Source organism: Octopus bimaculoides, chromosome 13 (assembly GCF_046866305.1).
Source record: "Octopus bimaculoides isolate indiv1 chromosome 13, ASM4686630v1, whole genome shotgun sequence".
Taxonomy (NCBI): Eukaryota; Metazoa; Mollusca; class Cephalopoda; order Octopoda; family Octopodidae; genus Octopus; species Octopus bimaculoides.
Window position 1 is genome coordinate 62,849,135 of NC_142940.1, and position 23,458 is coordinate 62,872,592.

At 35.8% G+C, this 23,458-nt stretch overlaps 1 protein-coding gene and 1 long non-coding RNA gene across 3 annotated transcripts in view; one reads left to right on the forward strand and one right to left on the reverse strand.

The window, feature by feature from the left end:
• LOC106881303 (uncharacterized) overlaps positions 1–14,138 on the forward strand; it is an 80,402-nt gene extending 66,264 nt beyond the window's left edge. The window contains exon 2 of the long non-coding RNA XR_008265405.2: positions 13,756–14,138. This is a non-coding gene — a long non-coding RNA (uncharacterized LOC106881303). The remainder of the gene's footprint in view (positions 1–13,755) is intronic.
• Positions 1–23,458, reverse strand: part of LOC106881302 (glycine receptor subunit alpha-1) — a 243,433-nt gene that overhangs the window by 28,973 nt on the left and 191,002 nt on the right. For both annotated transcript variants that reach the window (XM_014931637.3, XM_089361973.1), the window contains exons 5-6: positions 15,174–15,288; positions 3,848–3,912 (exon numbers count right to left, since the gene is read on the reverse strand). In XM_014931637.3, coding sequence (XP_014787123.1) covers positions 3,848–3,912; positions 15,174–15,288 — 180 coding nt within the window. The remainder of the gene's footprint in view (positions 1–3,847; positions 3,913–15,173; positions 15,289–23,458) is intronic.

Here is a 23,458-nt window from a genome sequence, read left to right on the forward strand (position 1 = left end):
GATGTTTTTTTTCATCGTTGTCCCCACTTTTGTTTTTTTTCTGCTTTGTTTTCGACCCCCTCGAAAAGAAAAACTCTACATTTGTATTTTGTCCCCTCTGTGTTGAGCCCTGTGTGGCTAATAAAGAAACCTATCTCTAGCTGTAACTCACAGCTTCTACTTGTCGCTGTCCCGTTGCCTTGTTTTCCCTCTAACTGTTCTTCTATCTGTTTGACTGTCTGCCTGTCCGTCGGTTGGTCTACCTCTATCTGTCTTTGTTCTCTATGTATGTATGTATGTATGTATGTATGTATGTATGTATGTATGTATGTACGTATGTATGTATTTATGTGTCTATTCTATTCATCTGTCTGTCTAACTATCTGTCTATCCAGCCGTCGATAGACATAGCAATCCATACACACACACACACACACACACACACACACACACACACACACACAAACACATGCACACGTACACTTACACAAGCACGCGAACACGCACACATGCAACTATATATATACTGTGTGATACGTTTATTTTACCAGACAAAACGTCTGAAGATTGTCGAAATGTATGAACGGGAAAATCCAAGTAAGAGAACTTAGTATAGATTGAATATTGCACACTACAAACACGCGAAACTCTTTCTTATGAATTGCAACAACCCCAATATACACCTTCACAGCGGCATGTTTTTCTGAAACAGTTTACCGAGTTAAGGTTTCACTTGCAAACAAGGAAGAAACATAATCTATATAGGACTTACTGAAAATCCCTACAAACACATTTTATCAACATACATACGCACTTATTCATGTTCCAGATATATCTGGAGTTTAAAGGATCAATATTAAAAGTTATAAAATCGATTGGTTCACTTTAGAACACGCATACTTATACATTAATTGCTCCTGACGATGTAATCTTTGTCTGTCAGAATAGTGCACCATTCTACTACGGTCGTTTGCAATTTTGAACAAAAAATCGGCATTTGTGAATTCTTTAAACGTTTCAATCGTTATTTATTGCAGAAAATTTTAAAGTAATTGGTTAATAATAATTAATGTTCTCTGTAATATATTTGCCCCAACAGTCACAGTTTGAAAAATAAACATTTAGTTCTAAATTATGGGTAAGAATATATATTTACAACAATCATTTAACATGCTTTTGTGTTTGACTGAAGACATGAAAATATATGCTTTGGCGTGGCAGAAGACAAATATATCACGTATTATGAGTATTATACTTTCATATATGAATGAGTAATGTATTTTGAAGCATTTGTTTTGGTAACAAATCAAGTCTCGGTGACATTTAATCATTTCTGTGTGCTTACGAATATTATTGTTCATTTGTCTTTATGATGCTTGGCTTTTTAATCGTTTCAGTGATCGGCAACATGAAACATAGAGCAAGTATTTAAGAAACTTCAGGTTTTCATAGTCTTTGTTCTTTTCTACATTTGCAAACACAAACGTTCACCAGGCCTTAATACACACATACATACATATCTATATATACATATCTATCTATCTATCAATCTATCTATCTATCTATCTATCTATCTATCTATCTATCTATCTATCTATCTATCTATCTATCTATACATACATACATACATACATATATACATACATACATGCATACATACATGCATATGTATATATATATATATATATATATATATATATATAAACATTCATATGTATGCAAACACACACACATATATGTATATATATACATGTATATATATATATACACACACACACTTTATACACAAGTACACACAGACGCACACATACACACATATATACATATTTGTGAATGTGATAGAAATCAATACATTCTAGCAAGATCTATGCTACTCAGAATCGCCCAATATAATGCTGAGCTAGCATCATAAATAAAATATAAAGAAAAGCAGCGGCAACTCTCCGATATAATAAATTCTATTGAAAGCCAGAACGCTCTGTATGTGTGTGTGCGTTTGCGCGTGTGTGGGCAGGTGCTGAAGAGAACAGTGTTGAGATTAAGGTAGCTTAAGCTATCAATATGTCAGGCTACTTCACAGATTTGATTTTAGTTGACTATGTCTACTCTGCTGAATTGCTTAGCCACTTTCTTTTGATATTAATCTTAGCATCTACTACTTATCAAGCTTTAGAAATCCATGCACCCATCCAACAACATAAACCACCCCGATTACCGCCTTATAAAACACACAGGCATATATATATATATATATATATATATATATATATGCACACGCGCACATAATTTTGTATAAACACGTGCATGCATGACTATGCGTGTACTAATATATTCGCATATCCTGAATGTATTGATATTAATTCTCCAGTTATCTTCTTATTTCTCACACCCTCTGCGCGCACGCACGCACACACACCCACACACACACATACCTACATGCTTGCATACACACAAACGTATCAATAACTGCGTATGGAAAGAAAGAAAAGGAAGAGGAAGAGAGAGTGAGAGAGGGAAGTGTAGGAATATAGAGGTATAGATAAGATACATATGCATACACACACACACACACACTCACACACATATATCTGATGGACCTCCACACAGTTTCCTTCTACCACAGGGCTGGGAGTGTTGTAGAGGACATTTACCAATGTGCCGCGCAGTGGGACTGAACCTGAAACTATGTGGTTGTAAAACACGTGTTTCTTAAACCAGACAGCCATGTCTGCGACTATATTTGATAATATCTCTCACATCTCACAATTGCTACTCAATTGTGTCGAAAGAATTATTTATTAATTTTCTCACCAACTTCCACATTAATCCACTTTGATATGTCATGACTAATCACAGATCTCATAATTAAACAGTATAAAAGTATTGTACCATTAATGAGTATTTCCAACGCAGCGATGAGCTGGTAGAATCGTTAGCACGCCGGGCAAAATGCTTTACCGGGATTTCGTCTGTATTTACGTTCTGAGTTCAAATTCAGCCGAGGTCGACTTTGCCTTTCATCCCCCGGTTTCGATAAAATAAGTACCAGTTGAATACTGAGGTTGATGTAATCGATCTATCACTTCCCTGAAATTGCTGGCCTTGTGCCAAAATTTGAAACCATTATTAATGAGTGCTTCTATGGCGCCGATCTCTTATGACAACGGGCGAAATACATAGTGGTCCGTCGCAGGATAACTCGTTTTAACCAGTTGAGCGGACTTGAGCAGCGTGAAATGAAGTGTTTTGCTCAAGAACACAACGCATCGTTCGATCAAACCACAAACCTGTGATCATGCGTCCAACACCCTAACCACTAAGCCAATCGCCTCCACGTGTGTGTATGCAGTAGCTGGGAATAATTGTGTAGTGATATAATGTAGGTGGTGTGAGGAAGATATTGCAGTATGAGAGATTGGCGTTGGTGCATACGTGATGAAGAGTATGTGAGTACACGGGTAGAAAAAGGGTGGCGAGATGTGTGAATGTATGCTTGTACGGTTAAAAAAGTGGGTATTAAATGCATATGCAGGGCTGGATCAGCGTGAATGCATATCAGATACTTTAAGTAATGCAAACAAAACAGTCTCAGCCAAGGAAAGATGATTGGGTAAGTTTAGACTGCGGCCGATTCTGATGAAAAAACTCGATGAAGATGCAAGGGATATAACGGTCGGAGGTTTGGTAGGATGGTGTGCTACAGAGTTCGAGTGGCTGGACGAAAGTTTAAGGGAAGAAGAAATAGTTAATGACCGAACAAATACGAATCAAGAAGGCGGATACGTGATCAACGGTGAGAGAGCGATGGAATACTGTGTTGTTTTTTGTTTGAGGGTAACCACGTTGCAACAAGAAACGAACCACTCACCTAGATCAAAATGAGGAGAAATTCCACTGTCATATCCGTCGGTCAGATTTTGTATAACCTTTGACCTGAAATATAATAAAAAAGATCGTAAATAAATCTTAAACGTACCAACTACTTAATAAAATGGGACATTTTCACTTCTATAAAAATATTAATATTGATTGAAATTTCATGCGCACACTCCGGCGGCGTTCGCAAAAAGTTTTTTTTAATCCGCTATTTAAACGCTATATTTTATAATTTCAGCTTATTCATTTTCCACCGTTAAAAACGATTTATTTCATGTTTCGTGAAGTTTCTACATTCTTATGAATGCAAAGAACATACATTTCTGGGTTGTAAGAAAAAGCTTCTAAAGCGGATGCAACGAATGAAAACATCACTTTGCTGCCATTGTAGAACGTCTTTCATGCTTGCAGAAGATGTAGGTTCGTGTCACATGTGCAACATTTGACTTTTTCCATTCAAAGGTTGTTTTAATCCAATATCTACCCGCTATTTTCATAGCTTTATTTACTTAAAGGCCATTTGTTTTATGCCTCCTAAAGTTTCTAAATTCTTGTCACATAAGCTATATATATATATATCTATATATATATATATATTACATCCTTTTGTTATTTACACCACCTGTCCTCGTCTGTTGTTGTTTTTTCGTACATTCTCCCATATATATATATATATATATATATATATATATATATATATATATATATATATATATATATATATACATGACTGCTACCGTGGAGTTTAGAGTTCCACATAGATTATCGTGATCCAGTCCGCTTCCAGTGCAGTAGTTAAGTAACTACTATGCATTGTAGTATTACTCGTGAAATACAAAGCAAATGTTGAGGAAATTTTGATAAACACAAGATTATACTGTTAGTCCCCGCGTACGTTTCACCATTATGATTGGAACCCTGGATTGGATATTCAACCCGAACGGGTCATGAAGGAACATTCTTTTGCATTGTAGCTTAATGCAATACATACATACATACATACATACATACATACATACATGCATACATACATATCTGAGAATCATATACTATATGAGATTTTTAAGCTAAGAATTTACGCCTTGAATAAGCGAGAAACGTGAGTGACACGCACACCTGCTGAATATTTCGTGATGTAATTATTTCACTAGATAATGCATAACTCCCACTCTTAACGCTTTCTCCAAATTCTATTATCTCATGTCACATATACATTTTCGTTAACATAATAATATCTGTTTAATGTACACTTTCGTTCATCTTTTATCTTCATTATCCTCTCTCAAGATTACCAATATTTCCACATATACTATCTGATATTTAATGTTTCTTTCAAATTGTTTTCACATTACCAATACATTTAATTCAATATCCATTTATTATCGCTCGCTTTCTACATTTTTCCACGTATGTCTTTGCCATCAACAAATTTGTTTGAGAATTATTATTTTCAAGTTTCCCATACTTAATTGTTCATATACAAATACCTTGCTCATAGTTTTGTATATCTTCACTTTAATGTCAACTTTCCTATATATTGTTTAACGTTTGCAATTTCATAAATTATACAACTTCCATCATGAAATATTGTTTTCGAATTCTCTATAATTTATTTTTAATATAATAAATGTTTCACATTTTTAGTTATATCCTTGCCAATATATTCTTTAAAATGCTTATATCTTTTCCACAATATACAGTAATTTTTATTAATTTGCTGCGAGTAAAACTTCGTATAAAGTTTTGCTTTCAATTCATAAGATTTACTTTTTCATATTTCATTTTATAATACTTCATACACAGCTACTGTTTAATGAATGAATGAATGAATATTCCCATCGTTTCGAATGGGAGTCGAGAGCTTCAGACACAACTATCGATCCTAGAATGCTTGTCCAGTTCTAGCACCAGCTTAGCTGAGGCCGTAATAGTGTCTTCTACTAAAGACATAGTTTAGCAAAACCCAAGGATTGCCCCGCTCACAGTGGCCTTACAGCTCGCAAACAAAGCAGCTTAATACTTCATTGTAGGGGTCTTCTTTGAGCTTTGTTTTTCTATATTTCAGTTTTAAGTAATAAAATAATAAAATTTTGCAGTTTTTATTCCGCGTTTCGCTTGATTATAACGCTGTTCATAGCACAAGGCCTTTTACAAGCGGCTTTCAATGTTGCTATCCAGCGTGTTTACGGATCACTAAGAAGTTTAATAAAAAATATATAATTGTTACACAGAGCAGAAAGAAACCACAAATAGCAATTAATTTTACTTTATACATACATACATACATACATACATACATACATACATACATACATACATACATATATATATATGTATATATATATATGTATATATATATATATATATATATATATATATATATATATATATATATATATATATATATATATATATATATATATATGTACTTCTTTGCCCCTCCTGTACGTGCTTCACAGCGTTCAAGACGTACATACTTCACGTCTGGCTGTACAGCCTTTTTGTTTGTTTATTTCACCGTTTCGTTTTCCTGTCTTGTTTTCCGTCCGCCACTACCCTCCACGAAAACAATTTAATTTGTGTTCGTGGGAAGAACCATTTTAACGATGCGTACTGCCTTAATTCTTCGAAACGCCGGAGTTTTAATGGTGGCAGCTGATGAAGGGGATGTTTCTATGTGGCCTGCTTGCTTGTTGCACCTTGTTTACCATTTTGTCCTTGTTCTTTTGCCACGTCATGTACCCAGTTATGTATCTATATGTACATGTAGATGAACGTATATACATACATGTACATATATATGCATATACTCATATATTGTTTATATATATATGTATGTATGTATGTATGTATGTATGTATGTATGTATGTATGTATGTATCTATCTATCTATCTATCTATCTATCTATCTATCTATCTATCTATCGATCTATCTATCGATCTATCTAAATCATTGCATACGTTTTTTGGTCAAATATATTTTTGTGTGGTTTGATTTGTAACAACATTGAGAAAAGGAGTTTTGGTTTCTAACACAACCATGTCAAGTTTCTTATTTTTTAAAACGTAACAATTTTTTTCTGATAGAAGCAACAGTAAGACATTAGACTCATCGACTCTCGATTTAAAAGGGAAACTTTGTACTTAAATGGATGATGCAGTCATATTCACGCATTCTATCATACTTTTCTTTTCTTTACTGAAGCAGTGCATTTCTTGTAATGCATGATATGAACAATGCTCTCAGTTGTGCCTTACTTCTTTTGAAAATATTAGTTACGAAAAATTAGCATGAGTTTGTATTCGGCAACTCCAAATTAGTAAAGATCGACCGGTTTCGTCTTCGGTACAAAAAAAAAAAAAAATGTAGAAATTTGTTGACCAGCGCTATCGAACAATTGTAATACATCAGTTATCCTATCTAATAAAAATGTCTGTAGGAAGTAACGAAGGTTTTTGTCTTCTAAGAGTAATAGTTATTTAATCAATAATGGTTTATCAAATTTCCTAGAATATAATATAGAATTTCAATGAGATATTTGTTACTTCTGAATCAAATTTAAACTTTAATAAAAACCGGTTCTTTTTTATTTCATAACAGAAGTAATTTAATTAAATTTCATTTCTTTTCCTTTTGTTTTTTTTTTTTATTCTATGAATCATGGCGTCTCAAAAGGCCATCATGAACTAGCCTGTAGCTGGAATATCTGCTGACAGCGAATGAAGGGGAATAATTATAGTATCTGAGATAATTCTCATTGAAGAAATGCCAAGACAAATATTTAAATTCCTTTCACCTCGAGATCTTATTGCGTTACATATCAGAATAGAACAGAAAAAGGGCAACGCAAAGAAAAGAAAAAAACTAGCCTCTTCTCTCACAAAGCAATCAAAATCGAATCCATATGGATTAATGTTACATAATAAAGACAACTTAATTTTCAAGTCCAACTGATTTGAATATTGTACGTTCTTCATGTTTATATTTTGTTTCACCTTTATAAATTGAACTGAGTGTGATAACCAACGGTTAGAGTAATAAACTCCGCACATTAAACACAACTTATTAGCCAGTAACTCATTAATAAAACGAGTAATCCTTGAACAAGTGATTAAGGATTAAGTGATCTCATTTACTAACACTTCCTAGAAGGAGCTCCCTCATTAATCCGACTTCAACTATTGTACATTTGACAGGTGGCTCTTTAACTTGCAACACAGAAGCCAACTCCTTCAACCGCACACACACACACACACACACACACACACAAGGGAAAGAAAAAGATTGGTAGAGAGAAGACCCGAAATTTGCCACCAGTACACCTGATGCCCGCAGCCCCTGCTTCCTTTTTTCATGTGCTGTAATACATTTGAGCATTGTGTACAATTTCCTTATTATCAAGGACAACAGAGAAGTCTCTTGATCAGTATATTTAAACCCAGAATAACCCTGCCACTTCATTGTAATACAGTCACGTAAACAAAAGAGAATTAAAGCAGATGGAATATTTCCATCCGAAATATGTTAAGGAGATGTATAACATATATTCTCTCTTGAGACCTGTATTAAACATATTGTTTTATTTTTACAAAACAATTAATTATACACATAAAAGTGAAACGGTAAACAAACAAATATTTCTCATTCAAGCATTAATGAAAATGGCGGAAAAGTAAAAATGACTGATTGCTTTACTAAATATCCCAGTAATTTATTCTTTACAGTTTGAGCTAAAAACTCACATGGGTCAGCTTTCATAACTCCAGAATAAAAAAAACGACAAATACCAAATGAGGTTGGCTTAATTGATTACATCTCTCTCTCCAACAAATGGGTAACTTTTAAAGATGGACGAAATGCTGCTAAGTATTTATTTTGGACACCCCGGAAGGTGGACAGGCAAAGTCAACTTCGTTGAGATTCAAACTCAGAACGTAAGACACAACTGAATACTGCAAAACATTTTCTCCAACGCTCTACTGACTTTAACTCTCTCTCTTTCTCTTCTTTCTATTGAATTATATCCACATGGCAGATTGGCAAAATTGATGCTTGCCTGAAAAAAAAAAACTGTAATCATTATTAATAGCTATGAAATATCGTGACTAACGAAAGTATCCAGGAAACGCTGCTCATTATTGCCAGCATACTTTATTGTAATATCTTGGATGATCGAAAACTTTGCTATTACCCATTCAGACGGACCATATCTCTCCGAGAACGGTCGCTACACTGCGCGTTACGCAGGCTTCTGTTTTCAGTGTTGCTGTAGCTGTATTAAGCCCGCGTTTTGCAACTTAGGAGGTTTCCTGACTTGGCTAAGACAACTTAGTTTCGACCCATAGTGGTTTTAGCTACCAATGCATGTATTTATATCTACAACTCAATAATCATACGCTTGGATAAATTTTTATCTCTATGATATTCTCAGAAATTGGCGCTTTTATTTCGATGTTTGCGGATATTTCTACGAAAGTATAGACTGCTCGAGTTGGCACAAAGATAAAAAAGATGGGCCAGATATTTTGTAGCAATACATTATATTTCTGTGTTCATATCTCCTTGAAATCGACTTAGTTTGTTCAATATGATCAATAAAATAAGTGGCAATAATATAGTTAGGAGATCAACTAGATCTTCTTCCATTACAAAAGAAAATCTTGTGTTTAAGGAACAAATCAATATTTCTCTAACATTGTTATAAATGGTGCAGTTATATCTAATAGAACTGTGGAAAAGATGCACGCTGGGAGACGGAGTTAGAATGTCTAAAAGCGGGTTGAGTGGTAACATTTAGACTTATTTTTGTAGAGAGCTCATTTCAAAGCTTTTTACTGAGAGATATCAACATTAGGAAAGTCCACTTGTGACGTAAAAAACACAGCACAAGTGTAATGATTATTATTGACATAAAATAAATGAAGACAGCTATAAATGTATTGCAGTTATTTGGTTGTGTGTATCTACGTTCTGAATTCAGATGATTGCCAGGGGAAAGATTGACTTTCATCTGTTAGAAGACATGTATCAAAAACGATTCAATTGGCCACATATACCCCATGCAAATTTCTGGCCCTGCGCCAATATAACAAATCATTATTATACAGTTATCTTGACTGACTTTGTCTTTGTGAGCAAGTAAACATATCACATATTGGTTTATATATATATATATATATATATTCATGTGAGTGTGTGTGTGTGCATGTAAACTAATATTTGAATACACACTTTCTCTCTCTCTCTCTCTCTCTCTCTCTCTCTCTCTCTCTCACTCACTCACTCACACACACGCATGCATACACACACACACACATATATATATTATTTGGTTAGTCTTGCAGCGTTAATCATGTTTCGATTCTGAGACAATCAGTTAAGAAATTGATCAGATTCCCTTAGATTCAAAACAGAATGAATTCTGTAAGACCCACCTCATAAGAAACATAACACATTCACACACTTTACTTCCTACGCACGCACACACACACGCACACACACACACACACACACACACACACACGCACGCGCACGCACACACACACACACACACACACACACACACACACACAGAAGCATGGCTGTGTGTTTCTGTATGTGTATGAATATATCATACTTTTTTTTACGTGTTTCAATCATGCAGCTGCGGTCATACTGGAGCATCACCGTGACATTGTACTATTTGTATATTGCATTTCGGTCCCGCTGTAAGCTTGCGACAACGCCAGTGTTCTCTATTGCCTATAATAATTGTGTCTCATCGGCGTCGCTTGTGACAAAAGCTGTCTGAGTGACCATAGGCATGTCTAAAAGAGCTACTATAAACAACAATAACCCCCAGATAATTTCCCGGGGAACTCCAATCAGAATTTGTTGGTTAGGTGGGGAGTGGTTATTGCCTTGAGTTCTACTTTGCTGCCTTGAGTTCCACTTTGCCTTGGATGCACAAAGCGGTAGTTTGTCTCCATTTCTCCATGCCAGAATTTGCAGATGGTTTGCAGTTCATGTGCTATTTTCTTGTTGTTTTTGCTTTTAGTAGTCTTAGCTTTAAATCCAATGTCATTACTTTTTCAGCTGACTTCTTTTACTTCATCGCTGCTCTCAAAGTCGGCTTTGGGGTTGCTTCTTTTGGCAGTTCTGATTTCCGTTTTAGTTCTTACACCTCTGTAGATATTTTCGGCAACGGACACAGAGCTGGTTGCATTGTGTTGCTGCCTTCTTTGCTGGGCTTTTCGCTGGGGGCTTCAACATTGGGACTGTTCTCTGTGTCAGGCGTTTTACTTAGTGAACTACCACAATTAAGAATGTTTTCCAATTTGTCTAAGTGAGACCTGGTGAGTGCATAAGAGCGGATTAATCGACTCTTTTTCAGTTCTATCTGAGCTGGAAATCAAGTAAGTCTGTTGTTTTTCAGGAACGCTGCAATCGGGTCGTTGGCTGGAACGACCCGATTCCACGAAAGGAGAACCACTTCTATCCCGGAACTTTTCCAGTTTCTTGCCATCTTAGAGCACTACTTATCTCTTTCTTTGTGGAATGAGTGTGTGTGTGATTGGTTAGTGATTGCAGAGAGAGAGAGAGAGAGAGAGAGAGAGAGAGAGAGAGAGAGAGAGAGAGAGAGAGAGAGAGAGAGAGAGAACGAAGGAAAAGCAGGGATATAAGAAGAGAGAGAGAGAGGGAGAAGCAAGTGTAGGAGAGGGAGTAGATAGGCATATCAGGGGAAGAAGAGAGAGAGAGAGAGAGAGAGAGAGAGAGAGAGAGGAGAGTAGCCAGAGAAGGAAGAGTAGCTTAAGATAGAGGGAAGAAAGCAAGTGGGAGGAGAGGAGCGCAAGTGGTAGGGAGAGTGAATTGAGTGAGAAGAGGTGGGTCGTGATAAAGAGAGAGAGAGAGAGAGGAAAGCAAGTGGATGAAAAGGGAGGAGGTTAAATAAAGAGAGTGGATTTGTAGTGCTTATAAGGAGATAGAAAAGAGAGAGGTGGCAGTAGGCTATGAGGAGAGGGCGGGAAGGGAGCGTGTAGGCTGAGGTAGAGAGGAGGGGGAAGAGAGGGAGACAGCAGTGGTAGCAGTGTGTGAGTGGAAGGGTTGGAGGCTAGAAGGAAGTGATGGTGCTAAAGAGTGAGGGGGAAATACGGGGATGGTAGGAGGATAGAAGGGTAGGAGGAGAGAGAGAGAGAGAGGGATCTAAGAGAGTGAGGAGGGAGAAAGGAGATAATGAGAATGGGGGACTGGGGAGGGTGAGAAGAACACAAGATATACATTTGGAGAGAGAGAGAGAGAGAGAGGGAGAGAGAGAGAGAGAGGAGAGAGAGAGAGGAGAGAGAGAGAGAGAGGAGAGAGAGAGAGGAGAGAGAGAGAGAGAGAGAGAGAGAGAGAGAGTGACAGAGGCGAGAAGAAAGCGTTTTAAACGTATATTGATTGATTTGTTCCTGTTAATAAACAGAAGTGTTATGAGATATTTTGTGCTAACTCATATATACGATTTAGATGCGAAAGAATCACTGAAAACTGTATATATATATATATATATATATATATATATATATATATATATATGTGTGTGTGTGTGTGTGTGTGTGTGTGTATGTATGTATGCATGTATGTACATATGCACAAAAGAAAAGGCTTATAGGCTCCTGCGATGCGTGCAAACAATATATAACCTATTTTTGTATTTTTGTCTACAGCAAAAAATATCAAATTAGATTTCTTGTTATGTTTAACCAAGTTTTATGATAAGCTATAGTTATGTAAACAGGCTTAGATATCGTAGATGTAAACAGAACAAAAACTCGACGCTTACCTGGAAAATGTTGCCTTTTGATAACTTTCACTAATTAACAAAAAATTGCAAAACATACGTTTCTTCAAGTGATTACGCTAAGAAAGAAAAAAACTTAACGCAAAATTTGAAATTTTCTCCAAATTTTTCGTGAGCATGTGGTGTCTTCGAGAATTCTATGTATGATATTTAGTCCTCGTGTACTACACCACGAAGACTTGGAACGAACATAGATTTCAATGTGATATAGTGATAATTTTATAAAATGTTTCACTCAGAAGTCGCTTCAATTTCAGTTTATTTCGATCTATTTGCAGTTTTCTTAGAAATTGTTTAGGAGCGTTTATCCTCAGGATGCCATATTGAATGTATGTGAGTAGGTCATTATTCCGTTTTATTTCAAGATTTCTTGCCAATAGAGAAAGATCCATTTTCTAACCTAGGTCCAAGGCTCCTTCATTGGAATTTCAACAACATCAACATGGTATTTTTTGTATGTATGTATGTATATGTACAGATTTTTATATTTTGTTTTATGTATGTACTCTCTTGCATTGCATTCCCTATCTAGACATGCTCATACATACATACTAAGTATGTTTGCATGTATGTATGTATGTATGTATGTATGTATTTGACTTTATGTAATTCAATTAACGAACTTGTATATAGCAATTCAAACTACGAATATTTACATTTAAGGAAAAAAAGTCAGATCTGATTAGTTGAGGCGTCGCTGCTCTCCACGTTTAAGTAGGGAAAAGTTGTTGCAGTCTGATCCAATTAAAACAGCGGAATAAAACACGATCACTACTCACAAGCTCTGTACATTCTAAGATTCAAAACGATCTTAATATTCGACGCATATGACAACACATTAGTTTATCGTGCGATATCTTTCCCTGTTCAGGGCACGTTGTATTCTGATCATAAAAATCGACGCATTAACGAGTTCACATTATTATTCTCGTTGATACAATAACGAACAGCTCACATTCATATCTTCCTTTATTTCAGTACGTTTGGTATCAGCACGTTTCGCTCGTTTAAGCAAGTAAATACATGTAATTAAAGCAAATTAATTAACTTATTTGCTCTTCGATGTATATTTTATTTACAGGGTGTGTTTCAGTTTCGTTTATGGACAGTGAATACATAACAACAAATAGCAATTTGCTCTCATGCCTGTCACTACATATTCTCTTCTCTACAAGAACGGAACAAATGTTTTCTAGACTGATCATCACAAGAAATCCATTTTATCTGCCAAGAAATTTTCACAGTTTTCACAAATTGTTGAATAACACTTAATCTAGTTGCTGCACATGAATTTTGGAGCAAGACAGAAATCGAAGCTTGCCGGTAAACACAGCCTTTTGAATACAGAGAAGACAACGTAATTGTAAAGAGGAAATAAATTGTTTCTCTCATATATATCTCCAGTAATTTGAAGCGATAAATATTTGAAATAAAAGATGTATAACGTTAGTATATATTCCCGTATACTGTTGTAGCTTGGTTTCATTGAACATATCTGTTTCTTACTATTTACAATGGACGCAGCATTGCAGGATGCTGGTAAACGCTCCACAGGCTGCAGGTTATATAAACATATATATATTGTATTTATAAATAGTACACGAAGGGGTACTGGAAAGTTCCTGGCTTTGGGTAAAAAAAAATGCATGATGATTTATGATTTTATTCAAGATATTCCTCTCACAGATTCACACAATTATTGCAGCGATCCTTCAGATTTTCTAAGACCTTAAAAAAAGGTCGGAATGTCGGGCCTCCAACCAGACCTTTCGCAACACCCTTACGCCTAGGAACTTTTCAGCATCCTTCGTATATATACGTGTGTTCGTGCGTGCGTATGTATCTGTGCGTGTGTGCGTGGTGGACTATCGGTAGCTTCCTATCTATCGCCGTGTATCTTGACGGAGCTCTTTCTGTAACTCATTCTAACTCCTGTGGACCCAAGATTTCAGTTCTTCCCTCATAATTTTCCTTCGATATACCAATGAATTTGCTCTCAGAATGTAAAGACAGAGGAAATGATGCTAAGCTCTTAGCCTGGCATTCTGTCGGTTCTGCCAATGTGCCACTTTAATAACAATATTAATAATAACAAGAGCACTCAGAGAGCGCAAGCCTCCGCCAAGGAAACACCAACATCCTCTCAGCGATTGGCCAGAGATGATTTTTAAAATGAGAATATCTGAAATAAACTCGACTGCTCTCACAAACGAGAATACTAAAAACGAACTCGACCGCTCTCAAAAATGAAATAATCCAGAATCTCGGAAAATAATCCAGAATCCTTTTCGGTATCAGATCGATCCCAAAATCTATAAATATGGTTATCTATAAATATATCTATTTAGCGTAAACATTCTTAAAACGACATTAATTCAATTGAAACAGAAATTAAATAGCCATTTCAATCAAACGCTCTCACAGGAAATCATACATTGATATATGTAGGCACATACTGACATGCGTAGGAAAGAGGAGAGAAAATTCAATGATTTTTACCTGTATTCGGAAATCTCTGAAGAATAACAGAGAGTAATCATCGCCAGGGTAACGAAGACAGCTGCCCTTAGGACTGGATAATATCTCTCCATATCACCTATTTTTTTCAGCTGACCTTTAATAATAGAAAGAAACAAAAAATAATAATAATTAGACTATAAAGAAAAAAAAAACGAGATGTTTTGGGAGGCAGAAACACGTGTCCATAGCTGACTTTTGGCTTTCAATGGAAAATAAATTGCCTGTTTCTACTCGCAAGAGAATTTATTTAGAATTATGTTTTAAATTTTTTGGCGTTATTTCTTCTCATTCAGGGCGGCGAGCTGGCAGAAACGTTAGCACGCACGTGTGTTTATGTCTATGAAACATTGATTAGTGCCGATCTAATTAAAAACAAACAAACAATTAATATGAATACGTTTATACATAATCATACATAACACACAAACTCATATATACATTATATACATTTGATGGATATTTGTCTTCATCTTGTTTGTTGTTAACACAACGTTTCGGCTGATATACCTTCCAAGCCTTCATGAGGTGTCTTGGGGAATATATATATATATATATATATATATATATATATATATATATATATACACACACACACACACACACGTTTCGGGTTTCGGACATTTCCATCTACCAACTTTAACAGCTAATTTATTAGTCAAACCGAGGCTGTTGAAGTATACATATGTTCAAGATTCTCTCGTGAGATCGAATCTAGAACGATGTGATTGTGAAGTGAACATCATGGCTGCACACTTAAGCATACACATATTTGTAATATGCTATTGTTATTTTGACGTTTAGCGGAAATTAGAAAAGAGACTGCATCCATTTTATATTTTCTAGTTTTATGGCTACGAAATTTGTATTTGTCAAAGTTAACAGTAGGAAAGTTTTCGTTTAACGTATTGTAATATCTGTTAAATGAATCTTTGTGGTCACTGACCTCCAATTAATATAGTAGGAAGGGTCGAATAATAAGAAGATATGCAAAAGTAATCCAGTTTCGATTTTTAGCTGAAATCAAGTTATTACATTTATACTACTATTGTAAAAATACCCCTCCCCACAAAAAAAAAAAAGAACGTCAGATTTTTATTTCGTAATCATACGAAACTAATTACGTTCTTCCATAATTCCATTCATTGGATTATTGAAAGGTTTAATCAAAGCAATTTAAAGAAAAATATGATGTTGGAAACATTGATTTATCACTAAAGAGCCAGACCTCGAATTTATACGATAGTAGAATATTGGAATATTGACCATCTAAAACACACTGGAATGTCTCTCTCAGTTATGAACAAAAGAGTAAGTTAAGTCAACTAGACTTGTGTCAAATTAAGAAATAATCGTTGACCATCCGAGAGTCGGAAACTACTGAACCGCTTGTGTAAAGGAAAAGAAGCTGATGACCCGGTGGCTCATATTTTATTAACGCTGCTGCGCCGTGATTAATAGCAGAAAAAATTAGCTTACAAACAACCCAGAAACCCGAGTTCATATGTAAAAAATAGTGGGGAGATATTTAAGTCCTTCAATGTTTATGAATCTAATTGTATTCTAAACAAATATAGTTATATAGTTTAATACAGTTGTTGGCACTCCGTCGCTTACGACGTCGAGGGTTCCAGTTGATCCGATCAACAGAACAGCCTGCTCGTGAAATTAACGTGCAAGTGGCTGAGCACTCCACAGACACGTGTACCCTTGACGTAGTTCTCGGGGATATTCAGCGTGACACAGTGTGACAAGGCTGACTCTTTGAATTACAGGCACAACAGAAACAGGAAGTAAGAGTGAGAGAAAGTTGTGGTGAAAGAGTAGAGCAGGGTTCGCCACCATCCCCTGCCGGAGCCTCGTGGAGCTTTAGGTGTTTTCGCTCAATAAACACTCACAACGCCCGGTCTGGGAATCGAAACCGCGATCCTATGACCGCGAGTCCGCTGCCCTAATCACTGGGCCATTGCGCCTCCACTAATACAGTTATATAGGTTTGTATAAGAAGTAAAAACGCCAAAAGTAAGAACATACAATGTTTCACTTAGAGAATGTATGTAAAACTCTCAAAGCTACAATGCTGAAAGACAGATTCAGAAACGTGTCTGTAGAAATGTGGAATGTTCATTTAATTCTTAAATAAGCATCATTTGGAAAAAAACAACACCACCATCGCATCCCACTTCATTCTTTACTTTATATAAGCAATCTTTATTGATCTCTCATATTGGATTGAGGAATATTTTTGCAGCCTTCATTTATCAATGAATAATCATTATCGATATACACATAAAAATATCAAAGTTATAGGTAGCAGGGAACACGACCAAAATGTTATTGATTTATTCTTGTTTGTTGACCTTTAATTCTCCCAAACCCCAAACTGCATTGATTTTGAGACGAAGGGAAATAAATGTATTATAGAACTTAGTAAGGCAACCGAATAGCGGCCCTTTGTAATGAAGGCCAAACGAAACGTAGTGCACAGTGCGTTTGATCAAATCAGCGCATTGATTCTGACATCAGCGACAACACCAGGAAGAAAAAGAAGAAGAAGGAAATGGAACAAAAATCATGAGAGCCAGAAGCATAAGAAGAAAAATAATAAGCAAGAATAAGAACAAAAACAAAATCAACAAGAACAACAAAAACATCTTCATCATAAACAAAAAGACAACAAGGAGAAAAAGAAGAAGAAGAAGAAGAAGAAGAAGAAGAAGAAAGAGAAGGAAAAGGAGAAAGAGGAGGAAGAGGAAGAGCTGATTTATGTGCGTGTGAATGAATTAGTTTAATTCTACCGGAAATTGTCTGAGAAAGAACAATTTCCCAAAAGAGACTCATGCCAATAGGAACATTACTGCTTTGTTAACTATTTCATACAAATCTCATTCTTTCTCCTCTCTCTCTCTCTCTCTCTTTCTCTCTCTAACTCTTTGTATCCTTCTCTGTCTTTTCACTCTTTTCGATTTTTCTATCCTTTTTTGTTTCTCTGCCTCATCCCACTCTCTCTCTCTCTCTCTCTCTTTTTTTCATCCTTTAATTCTTATGCATGGAGACTTGTATGGACAGAGACACGCAATACAACTTGCCAGAAGACCAAAAGCAGTGAGAAAAAAAGAAATGTGCATAATATAGCGAGTGTTGGCACCGGGTTCGATCGTTGATAAGGTTGGGGATGAGCCAATGTGTTGTCTGTTGGAACTAGTTGGGTGTGGGGTAGGAAAAGAAGTTGGACCACATGGGACAGAAATTGAATTTGATTTCACGTGTTAATGAGGGAGAGGTGCACTGCGCAGTCACTCGAACTGGGGTGAAACAAGTAAAGAGAGCCACAACAATAACAACAACAATAGCAATTACAAAATCAACCCAGTGTTAATGTATAGTCCATCACTTTATATAGCGTGGGTATCACTGAGCAATGATCGAGGTTGAAAGCATTTGAACAAACGATATCGACAGCACTTCTGCCCTTTATTCCTTGTCCGCTCCACCACCAACAGCTTTTTCTTCCCTCCCCATCAACAATTCTATCACGTTACTTCTCTAACACACCGACTTAAGTCACTTCCGACTCCTCCTGTAGAACTCATCCGCTTCCCACTTTCCCGAGCACTCCATAATTTATTTTTAAAAAAAGCCGGAACTTAAGCACCTTATTAGTCAGTAGGCTCTCTACACACTCACATAGGACTCCTTATTTGCTTTTGCTCTTGGAAACAAATAAAGGGTCCAGTGAGGCGTCATTCCGAATCTTCTCTCTGTACACACACACATACACAATCATATTTCACCCGTTTGTGTGCATTTGTACATGGAAAGAAAATCCACTGCAAAAGTTATCTCAAGAGAAGAAATTTACTTATAGACAATATAGTTACAAACACACCACTTGGCCATGATGGCATGCATTTCTGCGTCCCTATGCTTAATTAGTGACGTATACCGAGCATGTTAGATATACTCTCTACTAAAGAGCATCAACGTTTCTGTTTTCAAAATAGCATATCATAATTAAATTGGCACCCAGTTTAATCGCGATATACTATTAACGAGCGATGGTTTTGCATTCAAAATGTTGACATTGATATTTAGTTCCGCCGTCAATTCCAAGTCTTTCCGAAATCAATTAGTAAGATAAGTGGATGTAAATATTTCCAATGTATTAAATCGAACCATGAGCACATATTCATTTTCTGGGAAACCAACTGATGGCCTGTGATGCTCAATACTTTCTCATTTCAGAAAAAAACTGGAAAAATTAGACAAAGTCAAGAAATGATTTAATAAGGAACGATTATAGCGTTCCGTTATTCGATCCGATTAGTTTTATATTCGAACACTTTTTTGGTTTAATTGGATTGGATTAATATCGAATAAATAAAGAATGTTCGATGCGTATTATCGATATCAATTGAAAGAAACAGATGCATGAGATTTCCTTCGTCGGTAGCAAGTGCAATGTATTACATCTCTATAAAGAATGTTGTTTGACATTAAAATATCTATCTATCTATCTATCTATCTATCTATCTATCTATCTATCTATCTATCTATCTATCTATCTATCTATCTATCTATCTATCTATTTATCTATCTATCTATCTATCTATCTATCTATCTATCTATCTATCTATCTATCTATCTATTTATCTATCTATCTATCTATCTATCTATCTATCTATCTATCTATCTATCTATCTATCTATCTATCTATCTATCTATCTATCTATCTATCTATCACAAGACTGTCTGTGCGCGTGTATATATATATATATATATATATATATATATATACGTATACATACATAGATATATTCATAGATACATACACACATATTTATATGCATTTATATATGTATATATAATTGCATGTACATACATAGATACACACATACAGACACACACGTACATACGACGGGTTTCTTCAGTTTTTCGTCTGCCAAATACACACACAAGGCTCTAGTAGAAGGCACTTGCGCAAGATGCCATACAGTGTGACTGAACCCGGGATCAAGTGACTGTGAATCAACATTCTTACCACACAGTCTCTCTCTCTCTCTCTCTCTCTCTCTCTCTCTCTCTCTCTCTCTCTCTCTCTCTCTCTCTCTCTCTCTCTCTCTTCTTATAGAACGGACGACAATGAAAACATACGGACAGTTGGACGATACAATGACTGTCAGAAAACCAGGACGGAACATTCGTAGCCTTCTATTCATTAGTCGAGCTTCCAGTAGTCACTACAGTTTCGGCCTGTTACACTTGAGACTGTTCAAAATTGCTAGGCCCGAGAAGCGTAAAAGCTACGTGCTAAATATACAGTTTAGTAGATGTTTATTAAAATAACTCTTGCCAGACTGGACATGTTTCGTTCAATTTAGAATACGTCGGAATGTATTACAGTGAAGAAAAGGTTTGGACACATGCATCTTGGCAATCAAGTTTGGTTAAAGAAAGGATTGGTCTGTCAATGGATTACTCAATAAACATTCAATTATTCGCAAGCGTTTGTATGAGCAAAGAGAACAGAAGTATTCAGGGTGGAGGAAACTGCTTGACATCTAAGCATGAAGAGGAAGAGAGAGAGAGAGAGAGAGAGAGAGAGAGAGAGAGAGAGAGAGAGAGAGAGAGAGAGAAAGGGGAAAAGAAAGGGGAGAGAGAGGGTGAGGGAGAGAGTGAGAGACAATGAGAGAGAGAGAGTCATGAAAGTTTTGTTCGTGATTAAATACATAGAAAAACCTCCATCCATCCATGTTCTCGGCCCACTGTACCCGAGAGACACGTGGGGTAGACTTCCCCATATATATATATATATATATATATATATATATATATATATATATATATATATATATATGCGTGTGCGTGTGTGTGTGTGTGTATGTGTCATTGTATCAATGTTTGTCCCTCACTACAGTTTGACAACCGATGGTGGTGTGTTTATATCCCTGTAACTTAGCGGTTAAACAAAAGGGGTTGACAGAATCAGTACCAGGTTTTAAAAAGAAATGAGTACTGGGGTCGATTCCTTTGATTAAAACTTCTTCAAGGCGGTGCCCCAGCATGGCCGCAGTCTAGTAGCTGCAACAACTAAAAGACAAAAGAATATATATATATATATATATATATATATATATATATATATATATATATATATATATATATATATATATATATATATCACTGATACCTTATCAGATAAAACTGGCCAAGAAATAATGGCAACTAAACTGATTTAACATTGATAAATGTTGCAAGTTCATGAGAAGCATGGCTTCTGTATTTTGCCAGAATTTGCATACATGTCATGAACATACTATACTAGTCGTTCAGATATGGGTTAGATTACCAGAGTGGTGCCATCAAAATCTAGATAATTTGCTAGCAATAATCACAAACGTTAATACAAGATCCCCATGAACAAATATATGGTTTAAAAATGTTGAGGCAGAAGATAATCTGTCTAGTGAATGGATGATAATCTAGTGATGGACAGTAAAGATTATTCTGCTGATAAAAGGAAACTCTATGTCTGCCATGTTAATTCGCTTGATACTGAGTATCAAAGTATATAACAAGTAACGCTAACGTCTGCCTTAACGTCTGCTTTAACGTCTGCTTTAACGTCTGCTTTAACGTCTGCTTTTTTTAATGTCATCATAATATTAGCTTCTTATGCGATATGATATCATAGCAAAAAAAAAAACAAAAAAAAAAACAGAGTCCATAAAAATGAAAAAAAGCACCTTAGAACAGAAAACAAATAGGAATAATTATGTTCAAAGTCATTTATGGAGAAGAAAGACCGAGTATCGGTGTTATTGAATGTATATGATAATTAGTAGTCGAGAAAACAAAGGACAGATTACAAACAATGAGAATGAAATCATAAAAGAACAGTTATCTTTGTATCAATCAGAAAATAAAAGAAAAATACTAACAAAGAGAAATGTCTGTACTATGGTTTGTCAATTAGCTGTACAACTAATGTAAATATGACATCAAACGCCAACAAGAAAGCCAACTCTGTGCGTACATAATTCACGATATGCATCTAATTCAGTGTTAACTTCTAAGCTCATAATCATTGATGGATTTCGATGTGCAACGATATTAAGAGACATTTAAATTATAAACGGGGTCTCCAATGAAACAAAGTCGATTAACTTCTCTGTGTGGCCATTGCAGTGCATTCATGACAAGAGAAATAAATGGTAAAGAAAAAAACGGAAATTGAACAAATTCGTTTCTGCTGTCTGTCGTCTAATGAAATTTAATATGAGATTTGCCCTCATGCTGAAGTGAATTCTTATCTACAGACATTGATACAATATGCAATGGGATACAAGGACAACTGATACAATTGTGATTACAAGCATCAACACACTCATATATACTCATAAAAGCGAGCAAAAATCTCATATGATTCACATACTCCTACACACACAATACACCCGCATAACCATAACATACATACACACATATGAACGTTTATGTATGAAACCTAACTTATGATACTTTGTTCAGTGTTAGATCAAGGAGCTTGAGAAAATAATCCCAGTAGCAGCAGCAGCAGCAGCAGGCCATAAGCATAAGGGTTTCGTCTGCTGGATTTTAACGATGTGCCTATTGCCGATCCAATTAATTCTCAAATATTCATCACCCTTTAGCTAGGGGGTCATTCACTAATATTGTTAACTCAATTAAACAGCAGGACTCCAAGCGTGTGTCATTGATATTAATCTTGGAGTGCAGAAGAACAGGAACCTTTCCAAAACTGTATGACCTTTGCCAAGGTTAAAAACTGTAACATAAATTAAACGAAATAACTTCACTCGGGATGTCTCAACAAAAAGGTACCGCCTGAAGTGCATCATTTAAAGTCAGCAATTAATTATAATTATCTGAATCAAATGTAGCCTCATAGCAATAGGTAATGATCTCACTATCTCTGTTTAACTCCCCCCTCTCTCTCTCTCTCTCTCTCTCTCCCTCAACCTCTCTCTCTCTCTCTCTCCCTCAACCTCTCTCTCTTCAGACAAGAAGGCAAAAACAATAATTATAAATGACGGTAATCTGAGTGAGCTTGCATAATTTATGAGATTGATATTCTTAATGGTTTTATTTCAATTAATCTCATTTGCATACTTCCATTTTGATATCAAATTTATTCAATAACATTATCAATGTTAAGTTTCCGATAGCCATCTCTAAGAAAAAGATGGAGCGGATGTTTTGCTGTTCTTACTGAGTTGGAGCGTCGGAAT